Genomic DNA, 12,862 nt, shown 5'->3' with positions numbered 1-12,862 from the left:
CACCCCAGACCTAAGGTGTCATAATCAGCATTTAAGCAAGGTCCCCATATGATTTGTTTGAAAAGTGTTAATCTAGTTTACTCTAAGATAGAAAAAAAGATATGCACATGAATGCTCATTGAAGTACTGTTTATAAAAGCAAATATTTGGAGAAGGCTTAAAGCCTCACTAGACAGAGAATGGATAAATAATTTGTGGTCTTATTCATACAATCTAAATTTACACAACAATGAAAATAAATGAACTAGAGGTGCTTGTTTCAATACAGATGAATTTCACAAAGATCATGTTGAGCAAAAAAAAGAAAGTTGCACAAGAATGTATAGAGAATGATATCATTTCAGTACTGCATAGTGACACACAGATGATGTAAAAGTATGAAGTCATTCATGAGAGTGATTAACAATTCAAGAGCAAACAGGGACTTCAATGGAATCATACTATTCTTGTTCTTAAGTATTATAATCATTTAAATATTAACGTATATTTATATATTTACTATAGTAATCTTTACACTATATTATTCTTTATACTTTTGGTATATCTTATTTAGTGCATAATAAAATGAAAAAAATTAAGGAAAATTTTAAGTCTAATAAATGGCAGAGTAGTCATTTGAATCCAAAACTGTGGCCCTGAGTCACTATTACCAACTAACATATTACTGCTTCAATAGAGCATAGTTGTTGCTTTTATATAAGGAGCATGTTTTTAAAGAAGATAAAAATAATGCACTGAATATTGGCTTTAGCTTTATAACAAAAATGTTACTTGCCAAAGCTAACAAAAATGTAGACATTTCCCTCCAACTACTGATAGATTAATGCAGTAATTAAATTTTGTTTCAAATAATCATTAGATGGAATTTAATTTCCAACTATCCTTAGAATAACAGGGAAATATTGAGCTAACACTCCAAACATTTTTCTCATCTCAACTATGCTCTTATTCTTTCAGAAATGAGCTCTGAAAATATTGTCAGAAAGAAAGCAGAGTAGAAGGATTAAGCTCAGGAAAGTACATTTACTAACACCCCCCACTATAATTTCTTAAGTACTTATAACAAAAGTATTGACTTTTTTTTTTTTACCATAGTTTTATACCTTATACTGGAGCTATGGATTTAATTATTTATTTTATGCTTTTGAACAAATGGTTAAGCTCCCAGAAAAAAGGACAGACTCCAATTCAAAAGTGATTATTGAACTTCTGTTGACACTTTTTTTTTCCCCTTTCAATAACTTCTGATTTAAGTCAGCAAGTTCTGGAATGCAGAGCTTACATCTTCCTTCACTTATCTTGTATTCAGAATTTCCCAAAGAATTGCAAGCTTACCAAACACTTTAAGGAATAGGAAGAATGTCACATCCATGTGCAAACTGTTTTCACAATAAATTCTCACCTGAGAGGGTGATTTTTTTTTTTCAAGTTCTTGCTCTTTCACTAAGCCTACCTAATTCTCTTTCTCCACATGCTCAGCAGTTGTCAGTAGAGAGAGAATTAATATTTATATTTGCAGCACTATTACTATTGTTATTGTTTCACATTTATTGGATATTTATTGATATCATTTAATCTTCACAAGTTTATAGTCACACTCATTTTACTACTCAGGAAGCAAGAAGGTTAACTTGCCCAAGGTCACACACCTAGTGAATACATGTTATATTTTTTTCACTCTCCATATGCTGTGGTTTTAGCGTGTTTGTTAAATGAACCAAGCCAATCTTAAATGATTCTCAGGAGCAGAGACTGAGGCTCCACTGTTTGTGCTTTGGTACTGAAAACCAAGTGCAGTTCTGGGCCTCTCAGAAATGCCTGACATACAAATGGCAGTGAAGGAATGATACCATCAGAGGAAGGGGCATGGTGAGGACTGACACACAAAAAAAGTGTGCTCAGTTTCACAGGAGAATTTTTTCTCTTGCATTTTGGTTGTATTTTTTTATAGATGACCACTTAATTCTCACTGATAATCAGAGGACCACATATCCTAAATTATTTAAGCAAACACCTTTCTTGGAAGTTTTTGTTTTTCTAGTGAATTCCAGTAAAAACCCACAGTTCTGGAAGAACTACAATTGCCCTTTTGCTTTACTATTTGATGATTGGGGAAAATTAAGTTCATAATGGTATTTTTACTTAAAAAAAACCTCTCCTAGTTTCCACTTAAAAAAATAAAAACTTTTTAATAGGAGCTTTTAAAAATCACTTTTGTAATCTCCTAAGTACATTTTCAACTCTTGACTATATAAGTTATTTCCTCATTAGTAGAAAAATCAGCCATGATTTGGGGATTATGGATAAACATAATTCAATTACTGAGAAGCCCCAAACACTACTGAGCCTTCAGTAATGACAGCACATTCAGATTTTACAGCAAATATCTTTTTTTAGTATATTATCAGCTTAATATCTTTCTATCTTATGTCCTTGGTCAAAAAACTACATTGAAATGCAGGGCTTGTATCAAATTTCCTGTGAAAATGTTACAAATCTTTATCTCTCATAAACTATTTTAGAGAATTTCCAACTATCCTTAGAATAACAGGGAAATATTGAGCTTACACTCCAAACATTTTTCTCATCTCAACTATGCTCTTATTCTTTCAGAAATGAGCTCTGAAAATATTGTCAGAAAGAAAGCAGAGTAGAAGGATTGAGCTCAGGAAAGTACATGATGGATGGTGTATCACACTCCAGATCCATAACTGACAAGTTGCATCTAGTAAGTTCAAACAAGAAATAAAAGCATAATGACTGCAAGTTTTGTTTTCAAGTGATGTCATCAATACATCTGCTTTAAGGCTAGCTTTTCTTCAGGATAATTTCAGAGGCCTTGAAGAACAAGAGCCTAACTACCCAGATCTTTTGTTTGTACCATTTTCTTCTGGCATATCTGGGATTCTGTGTCTTTAAGGGTTAAATTTAGAAGAATGGCAAAGTGTGAACATGAGGAAATGCAATATCATTGTGCTTTTAGTATCTATCACAGTAGTATTAGTTCAACAAAGGTTACATAACCTAACTATTGGTCACTTAAAGGTTATGGTACCATAGTCAGTGCTGTATATCCTTTTCATATTTCTATTTTCTTCTTAGTGTTCATAAGAGTGCCTAAAAATCTTGTTATAAAAAAAAGAAATGAAATGTTTGAAATATTATGTACATTATTCCTATGGAAGACATGAAGTACTTGAGATTTTTTTCAACTTATAAAAATGCTTCATTGTAGACTATTATAGCAGAATAGCAAATACCAGACTTCATGAATATAATTAATTCCAGATTTAAATAATTTTAGCTTTCCTGAAAAGGAAAAAATAAATATGTCAGCTATTAAACCACATGGGATCCAATCAATGAATATATATTCCTGACTGACATATCTACTGACATATATTTGTATGTACTAAGTTTGACAGGATTCCTATTTAAGGATGCCTTTGATATGTATATGTTTGCTTTTTAAAATTTAAATTTCTTTTATTTTACTTTTATTTTATGTTATCAACTCTATTTCCAAAATTTCATCTTTGGAGAATCCATATTTTAGTTATTTTCCTACTATAATTTCTGAGCCTGCAACTGTACTGTAATAAAGCTATTTAGTTCCATTTTTGTGAGGATATTTAAAAAGGGGAATCAGCACCTTCACAAATCTTAAAAAGACATTTCAGAGTCTGTAGTCAGTATTGCTGTGTATACTTATCTCTTTCTTTTCAATGCCATGAATCATTATAAATGTCAGGTTCATTATTGTGGCATGCTGAAATGATTGAGTGGGAACTGTGCCCAGCACTGCATTGTAAAACAATCCATCCCCAAACACATTGCCCTGTACTGTATGCCTCAGCCCAATTAGATTTTCTTTGACACTTTGGTGATTGCTCTTTTGTTTGGTCTTGGAGAATTCAAAGTCATAAAATTCAGCTCAAATTTGAAGACAGTACCAAGACTATTGCTATCTGAGGTGAATCTGTGCATGTTAACTAGAGTCATACCTAGTCACATCTGCTTGTAGGATTGCATTCTGTGCTTTTCCTTCGCTTGAGTCATGTAATCAGCATCTACGAGTGAACTTTGATGTGTTACATGTTTTTTTTCCTAGGAGATTGGGAGTCCCATTCTTTACCTATATTCAGATGGGATTAAATGTGCCTTTCTTGGTAAAAGAAACAGCTTAGAACCAACCCATAATAGTCTATTTATTTTCTATGTTGTCATTCCCCTTTGCAAAATCCACTACTGTTTTCCCCCCATTAATGAATGTATGTAAGTGTATGAGTTACAAAGTGCAGCCTTTGTCAGCACAAAACCAACACAAGTGAAGATATTTGCCTAGGTCTCTTAATACCTCGTTCCTAGATATAACTTCTGAATGGCTGGTTCTGCAGGCTTTCTAAAAAGAGCTAGAGAATAGAATAGGCTTGATATACAAGATTAAGAGCAAAAGAGGGCAATAAAAGAAATTTTTAAAGAAAATAGAAGAAGTAATACAAAATTCAATATTACTTTTCTTTTAATAACCGTATTTTTCTTCCATGGAGTTATGGGATTGCCTCAATACCTGCTTCATTTCTGCAAGCCAAGGGTTTCTAGGTGGGCTCTCCAAAGCATTTGCCGGAAGGTGGCGATATAAGCCCTTATTGCCTAGAGCTGTCCCAAGTGCTGAAGCCGATATCAGCGCTTAAGAGAAACTATGGGCCAGCGACCAGGGGTTCCACCAAGTTCCCCTAGAGGTTTGCAGGCTCAGGTAAAGAAGAAGCAAAAGGCCATATAAAATGCCCAATCTTATTTACAGAATACAGGCAAAAGATTCCCTTCCCTACATTTACTCTCCACAAAGCTATGAAACATGGCAATGTTTATTGAAATTAAAAAGGTAATGGTAATGGAAAGGCATGTGTATGTGTGTAGAATACATACCGAATTGAGTTTTTTTCCTTCACTTTGAGATGCAGGTGTTTACCTGTCCGTTGACACGTCCTTTATAATTCCTTTCCCCCCAATTACCCAAGGTTAAAAAAATAAAGCCACAGGCAACATCCTCCCCAAGGGAGTCAGGCTGGACTGTCAGATAATGAACGGGCTGGCTTATTTAAAACGCTAAGAAACACTTTGTCTTCTTTCCATCAATTAACAATAATTTACAGACGAACCCGGGACAGTCTACCTCCCCGTTCAGGCTCCATGTGGCTCCTTTTCTCATTTCCTATTGCCACTCTGTTGCTGCTAACTCTACTTAATAATCTGACAGAAATATGAAGCAACGGATAGTTAGGATTTTTTTCTCCTCTCGAGTTTAGCTGGGTGAGAGGCGGAGTTATATGTTCTAATATTGGTCTGACCGGCGGCAGATCCGGTGGAAGGGAATTCTGAATCTCTGCCGACCAAAAGGGGCTAGAACGAAAAGACGCTGAGCTAGAGGGAGAGGTGGGCGGGGACCCAGAGGAGAGAGACACTCAGGGTTGGGCAAATGTTAGGAGGGGAGGGTTAACGTGGGAGGGAGGGACACTCTCAGAGCTGTCGGAGCGACACACGGAAGGATAAAGGGGAAGAAAGAGGGAGACTGAAAGAGAAGGGAGAGGGAGAAAGAGGGGGAGAAAGCTTTCTAGAGAGGAGACAGGAAGAGAGAGTAGAAAAGAGAAAGGGAGAGAAGCAGGAAGAGGAGAGTCACAGAGTGACCCTAGAGGACGAGGTTTCTCTATTCCAGATACTTCTAAGATTGAAGACTGTTTGCTAGTGGGGAGACTCCAGCTCCGGCAGCCAGTTGGGCAGCGGCAAAGTAAAATGGACAGTGAGAAACAGACGTTCCAGCCACCTCTCCAACGCCCAGAGGTCCCGGAGCTGTTCTCTGGCGAACTCCTTTCCCAGCTGGAGTCTCTGAGCCTTCTGGACCCAGGGAGCCCAGGGAGCGCCTGGAAGCTGCTCCTCGGAGATGCCCTCGCCTGAGCAGTAAGCACTTCCCGTTGAGTCTCTGCATTCCCTCCACCTGAAACTCCCCAGGAGAGAGGGGTGGAAGACCCCAGGGGGAGGGGAGAGGGGGATCCTAACGCAGCACTTTCTCCCCTCCCCCTCCCCCCGCCGGGCGCGCAGGCATGGGTGTGCTCAGCCCGGGACAGGGCAACAACACCACTGTGTCCGGGGGTCCCTTCGGGACACGCGGCAACGCTACTGGCGTCTCCGACGTGACCTTCAGCTACCAAGTGATCACCTCACTGCTGCTGGGCACGCTCATTTTCTGCGCGGTGCTGGGCAATGCGTGCGTGGTGGCCGCCATCGCCCTGGAACGCTCCCTGCAGAACGTGGCCAACTATCTCATCGGCTCGCTGGCTGTCACCGACCTCATGGTGTCGGTGCTGGTGCTGCCCATGGCTGCGCTCTACCAGGTGCTCAACAAATGGACACTGGGGCAGGTCACCTGTGACCTGTTCATTGCCCTCGACGTGCTGTGCTGCACCTCGTCCATCCTGCACCTGTGCGCCATTGCACTGGACAGGTACTGGGCCATCACGGACCCCATCGACTACGTGAACAAGAGGACGCCCCGGCGCGCCGCTGCGCTCATCTCGCTCACTTGGCTCATTGGCTTCCTTATCTCCATCCCGCCCATGCTGGGTTGGCGCACCCCCGAAGACCGCTCGGACCCCGACGCGTGCACGATTAGCAAGGACCACGGCTACACTATCTACTCCACCTTTGGCGCTTTCTACATCCCACTGCTGCTCATGCTGGTTCTCTACGGACGCATCTTCCGAGCTGCGCGCTTCCGCATCCGCAAAACAGTCAAGAAGGTGGAGAAGAAGGGAGCGGACACCCGCTTTGGGGTATCGCCAGCCCCACAGCCCAAGAAGAGTGTAAACGGCGAGCCGGGGAGCAGAGAATGGAGGCAGGGTGTGGAGAACAAGGCAGGGGGGGGTCTGTGCACCAATGGCGCCGTGAGGCAGGGTGACGAGGGCGCCGCCCTGGAGGTGATTGAAGTGCACCGGGTGGGCAACTCCAAAGAGCACCTGCCGCTGCCCAGCGAGGCGGGTGCTATCCCTTGCGCCCCCGCCTCCTTCGAGAAGAAGAATGAGCGCAACGCGGAGGCCAAGCGCAAGATGGCCCTGGCCAGAGAGAGGAAAACGGTGAAGACGCTGGGCATCATCATGGGCACATTCATCCTCTGCTGGCTGCCCTTCTTCATCGTGGCCCTGGTCCTGCCCTTCTGCGAGAGCAGCTGCCACATGCCCACCCTTTTGGGCGCCATAATCAACTGGTTGGGCTACTCCAACTCTCTGCTCAACCCTGTCATTTACGCCTACTTCAACAAAGACTTCCAAAACGCGTTTAAGAAGATCATCAAGTGCAAGTTCTGCCGCCGATGATGGTGGAGTAGTCGGCGAGTAGGCCCGCCCCATCCTCTCTGCCTCCTCCAGCCCTCTGGAATCAGCACCTCGCTACTTTTCCTCTTTCTCGGCTGCTCGGGGTCCCCCGCTTCCAGACCTCGTCCCTCCTCCTCCGTCGCCCAATCCCCTGCTCGGACGGAGGGAGTGCTCTTTGTGCAAAGAGCCCCAGCGGAGGGTCTGGAGGGCTTGGGAAACTCCCCGATCTGTGATAAGCGACCTTGGCTCAGACTTTGGCCTCAGAATCAGTTCTGATCCCTGCACTTGCCTCGTCCCTCTTCTGCACCCAAATCTTCGCGGCGGAAGTTTAAGCCTCAGCCGTTCAAGGCAAAAAATCTACACAGAAAAACAGTACACCCAGCTGCCGCGTCCACTAACGGCTCCCACCTGATCGCCCCATTGCTAGAACTTGGATTTAAGGTTCAGGAGTTTGCTTCATTCCCTATTCCCAACTCTGTCCCGCCCTCTCCCTGGAAACTCACTTTTATTTTTCAGTTTCATCCCTTCTTTCCAGCTTCTCTTTATGACCCCCTTAGTCCCTCTGCATAGGTTTGCTAGTCGGGAAAAGCTGGAGGGTCTGTTTTTCCCATTGACTGTGGTGTCCCTGGTAATCCCCGCCTCCCTGTGTAGACTTGCAGAGTAACTCTTCCGCGCACAGCCCCCAGCTCTGTTTTCTTGGACTCCAAACAAGTGGCCAGAAGCTGTCTCTTAGAGTGGACTTGTAAGTACAAGCAAGGCTGGGCCAGTGGGGGAGAGCGAGGAGGGAGTGCGGAACGATTTTTTATCCGTGCTTGCCTTGGCGTCAGCACTCACCAAAGAAACTGACAGTCAGTGGGAAGGGAGAACGGACTTGTTTGTATAGGCTGCTGGCGCGTCTGCACGTTCTGGAGTCGCCACTTACCTACCGCGGGCTGGGCCCGCCGGCCAAGGTGTGTGTGCTCTGGCCGCCCGGCCGCCTACCGGCCCCGCGCCTCCGCAGCCAGGGGCTGTCTGGTGTGCGCTCGGCGCGCGCGCAAGAAACTCAACCGACTGCAGCCATTCCTCCGCCTACGCCGCGGGACGCGCACAAGGGCGGATAAACCGCGGGGGTCTGCGGAAGCCGCTGGAGCTAGGTCCGGCGGGAGGAGCGGGACGGAGGAAGCCAAAGGGGGTGGTGTCGGGCATTTAAGAGGGAGGAGACGTCAGTGCGCGCGGCCCGGCCTGCAGATGGCGCTGCTCGTGGAAGCCGAAAGGGCAGTTTCATCCAAAGGATGTAGACTCCTTCCTCCTAGTAACCGACTGTCCTTTCGGATAGAATAGTTCTGCTAAGCGCGTCCTAACACTACACGGGATTTATTCTGTAGGACGTCCAGCACCCAGTTACCAGGATTTTGCTTTCCAAATAGGAATTCCAGGCTTCCAATCAAATGGGCCCCGATGGGTTTAGTACCGTCTGTGACTTCACAGGCAGTTACTTTAAATAATGGGGCCCCAAAGACTAGTTAGGGGTACTCTCGCTGAGGAGTCCCTGAGAATCTTGTACAGGGTTAGGTTTCACATCCTTGGCCTGATGTGAGCCACAGGTCTAGGACAAACCAGTTTCTTGCCATTTGAATATGTGGAGCACTCCAAGCTTTCTCCCCCACAAAAGTTACTCTTTCAACCTTGCCACTTTTGCTGAGAAACAGTTATAATCTTTACTGCCCCCAGAAGGGAAGTGATTTTGGTGCTCCTTTTGAATGTAAATTTCCATTCACAGGATTGGGATCAAGAGGTTTGTTAGTTAGATGTAGCCTCTAATTTTCTGATGACTAACGGTTGCGTTCTCCAGTAATTGCACAAAGTTACTGATTTTTACTCTCCTCTCCCTTCAACTGGACCTTTTGAATGATTGCGTCGGCTGTTTTGAGAACAGTGTTGCAAAAGTTGCCAATGGAAAGTTCACTTGTGTTTAGGATTAAGAAGGTGAAAAGACAGCTCTATCACTGAAGCCATTCTCTTGTCAACAGAACAAAGACTCCATTTGGTATCTTTTTCTCTAACTGAAACTGAGAATAAGCATCACATCCAGTTAAGATAAAGTATAAGAACTCTGGACACTCGTGGATGGTTTGTTTATGCATATGTAATGCTGATAAGGGGCTAAGGTAGACTTCTTCAGTCCAAAAATTATTCATTTGAAAATTCAATTTCTTTTTTTGCTCACAATAATTTCAGTACAGCTGTATGAAAATGCACTTTTCTGTGTGTCTTCCTTAATTTTAGAACGAATTATATATGTAAAATAATTCAAGTTCAAAATTTGTTTATCCAAATTATGCCTTGGCCAGCAAGTATTACATTCAAAGTCTTGAGTCTTCCATTTATTTGTATCTCTTACAGAACTGTATGGCAATGGTTTTTGGACATTTATTCTTCCTACTTCAGAGGAATTACATCAAAATGAGGAAGGAGCATCCAACTGGAGCATAATTGCCAAGGCAATAGAGAAATTTGGGGAATAAGTGCATAGCAGTCAACAGCCCCTGATGCTTTTTATTTCTTTTAGTCTTTGTATTAAGACAAAGCATATATGCATCAAAATTGGCCTTCACTTTTCTCTGTGACAATAAAGGACTTTATTAATGGTAATGCTACAATAAACCGATATCAGTAACCCATGCATCTGTATTTTAATCGGAATTACTGTCTACTTGTATTTATTTGTATTATTTAAAAATTGAAGTGAAAAAATACAATCATCAGGAGAAGATTCTGCTATACACATCAGGGATATGAAACTCATTCTAAATGAGTGATTTCTTTTTTAAAAAATCCTGTCTCTGAAAAGAGAGGTCACGTCTCATCGTTTAGCCATGAAACCATGAATTTTCCCTGACACCTACGGTTAAGACTTAGACATCTGTCTAATTAATATGGACAGGGTGGAGGCCATGCAGAAGAGAAATGCAGCCTCTGGTGAAAGCAACAAACACAACCACATCCTGTGTTTTTAAAGCAGTGGACAGTCTGATGCCCCTCCTCTGTCTTCCCACACCTTGTAGCTAGAAGAAAATAGCCTCCCCTCGTTTCAAGTAAAGCAATGCATTGTTTTGGCATTTGTCACTCAGTTAAAGGTGGAGAGGCATTTTCCTTTCTGTCTGGGTCTCACTTGATAGTGGGGTTCTGTATGGAAGATCTATTACTATGCTAAAATTAATTTTTATGCTCTCTTTTCCCCCTGTTAGAATCATTAGCAATGCCTCTTGTTTCCCATGGTATGTTTGTTAATTCCACTGCTTTCTGCTATCAGAATGATGGCTGCAGGGCATGCTGAGCCCCGGTACAACCCATGGGGAACACAAAGGTCAGGGATATTTTGTCCCCAGAAGAGAGCACTCTGAAGCTGCAGGAAGCCTTGTACATACACTATATGTATACACATGTTCTCCCAATAATGAAGAGTAAAGACAGGGGAATGGGGAGAAGAAAAGCTGTCTAGAATTTCTCATCTGAAAACTGTTCCATTAATGTGTCCCTGACCTTGAGTAAAATGATGCCTTTGGAACATTTGTCTTTTAGATTCTGGGTATCTCCCTTCTTGGCCCTTGTTCTCTGCTCTGGCATCTATTCCTCCAAGGGGACAATGGTTTTCTGTTTTCTACAGGCCTTCCTGAGTCTCTATCAACACTCAAATTGAGAAAGAAAATCATTATCATTCACTTCCAGTGACTAACAAGCCTGGATAACAAATTAGGAGCCACCACGTGTCAGGCTCCATTAAATAATGTTGACACATGGGTCTACAAATTAATATAAGATACTTTTGTCACCTTGAAGGAGTTTCCAACCTATTAGGGTATATAAGAACAAGCTACGAAGGCTAATGGAATACTATTGGTAGAATATTAATATGATCTCAACAGGGCAAGTCACAAGAGTTTGGCTCTGTAAGAATTCAGGGGACAAAGATCACTATGAGCTGGGGGTGGGTAGGAAAGATTAGGTAGGGAAAGCTGCATAACGCATCCAGGACTGAGCTGTGGGCACATGGATGGGGGTGGTATGAAAAGGCAGACATTCTTTATGAGATGCCAAAGACAACCTGATCCTGTCTTCTTGTCAAGAGGGGGCCTGGGATGAAATTTGTTATTGCATTGCTGGATACTGGTAGCCTGGGTTGGTTGAGGAGATCCTGGAAAAAGATTCAGGTTCATGGCTTCCCATGCATTGTATCAGAAGGGTCTGGGAAGAGTGAGAAAAGATGAATCTATAAAGTCAGAGAAATGGCAGTTGGGGGTAGCTAGATAAGAGGAAGAATGTTTTGACAGAGTAAGAGCACAGCATATGAATAGGGAGAGAATTATTAAACTATTAAATGTTGACAAAAGATTGATCAGGGGTAGGTACAAGACAGAATAATTCATACTTATGTAATGCTTAAGTTTTTGCCAAGTGATTTTCACACAATATACTATTGAAATTTGGGATAGCAGATCCTTTCAGAAATACCAATTAGACCACTTTAGCCAAAGCAAGAGATTAACATAGCAGCGGGTAGGTATAGAAGAAAATGCTAGAGATCATATGTGGAATCATTATAATTCCAGATTAAAAAACTAGAACTATAGTGTTAGTCAGTGTGGATCATTAAGAATGAAGACAGAAGTGTTCTGTTTGGAGTTGATTTCAGTGACGCAGGTGAAATAATGAAGACCTGATTGTGAGATGTCAGCAGAAGGCATGGAAAACGAGTTAGACATCAAAGAAAGAACTGGCAGGACTTGGTGTCTGGACGTGAGGAGGGAGGGAGTTGAAGAAGCAGAGAAGGCTTTGTGCCTTGGAGATGTGGGCAATGACAGAAAAGGGGAAGTCAAGAGTGACTTCTCCTCTGGGTCTTTTTTTTTTTTTTTAACTTGATCTGTAAATATAAAAAAAGCTTTGTTCTCTGCTAAGAGAATTTCCAGCCCCAGATAGCAGGGGCCTTCTTGGAAAGGGATTGATACATGTTACAGTATTGAAACAGTTTGTCATTTGGGAGAGTATGTGAGGAATGATCTTCAGAGAACAATGCTTGGATCAATACCCTGATTGTTGATACATTTTTCTTTTCTTTTAGTGGAATATGTTGTTTTTTTGGAGAGGCCACAATTCCAAGGTACTACAACAGCCTTTCAAGGAGGGTAACCCAAACAGACCATGATGGGCAGTGTGGTAAGGGTACATGAAGCCTAGAAGATTGAGTCTGTCCAGTTGACCCAGTGGAGAGCACTTTACTCTTCAAGTCCAGTTATCAAGAACAATGGCAGACCTGTTTGATCCTTAAGCCAGATTTTCCTAGAAAATCTAGATCCAGGAGGCTAGACTATGCAGTGACTTATTTCTATTTTCCATCTCACTGTGCTTTGTGGTAATGGCAGGGATGGGGAAATGAGTTGGGTCACCAGACACTTCAATAACTGATTCAGTCATTTCTATGATGCCTACCTGTAACACTGCACAATTGTCCAGCTTTT

The 12,862-nt window shown here is 42.5% G+C and overlaps 1 protein-coding gene across 1 annotated transcript; it reads left to right on the top strand.

Annotated features, from left to right (window-relative positions):
• Positions 1 to 5,622: 5,622 nt before the first annotated feature.
• Positions 5,623 to 9,989, top strand: HTR1A (5-hydroxytryptamine receptor 1A). The gene has a single exon (XM_045895399.3). The coding sequence runs from the start codon at positions 6,102 to 6,104 to the stop codon at positions 7,368 to 7,370; it is 1,269 nt and encodes a 422-aa protein (XP_045751355.1). The 5' UTR covers positions 5,623 to 6,101; the 3' UTR covers positions 7,371 to 9,989.
• The last annotated feature ends 2,873 nt before the right edge of the window (positions 9,990 to 12,862 follow it).

This window comes from Mirounga angustirostris, unplaced genomic scaffold, assembly GCF_029215605.1.
Source record: "Mirounga angustirostris isolate CCGP_5_RB_7025 unplaced genomic scaffold, mMirAng1.0.hap1 SCAF_7, whole genome shotgun sequence".
NCBI lineage: Eukaryota > Metazoa > Chordata > Mammalia > Carnivora > Phocidae > Mirounga > Mirounga angustirostris.
Note: the sequence above shows the minus strand (reverse complement) of the source record. Positions and strands in the feature narration are given on the sequence as shown.

Bases quoted from the DNA above. Each gene is read 5' to 3' on its own strand.
- HTR1A (XM_045895399.3), top strand. From the start codon at position 6,102: ATGGGTGTGCTCAGCCCGGGACAGGGCAACAACACCACTGTGTCCGGG.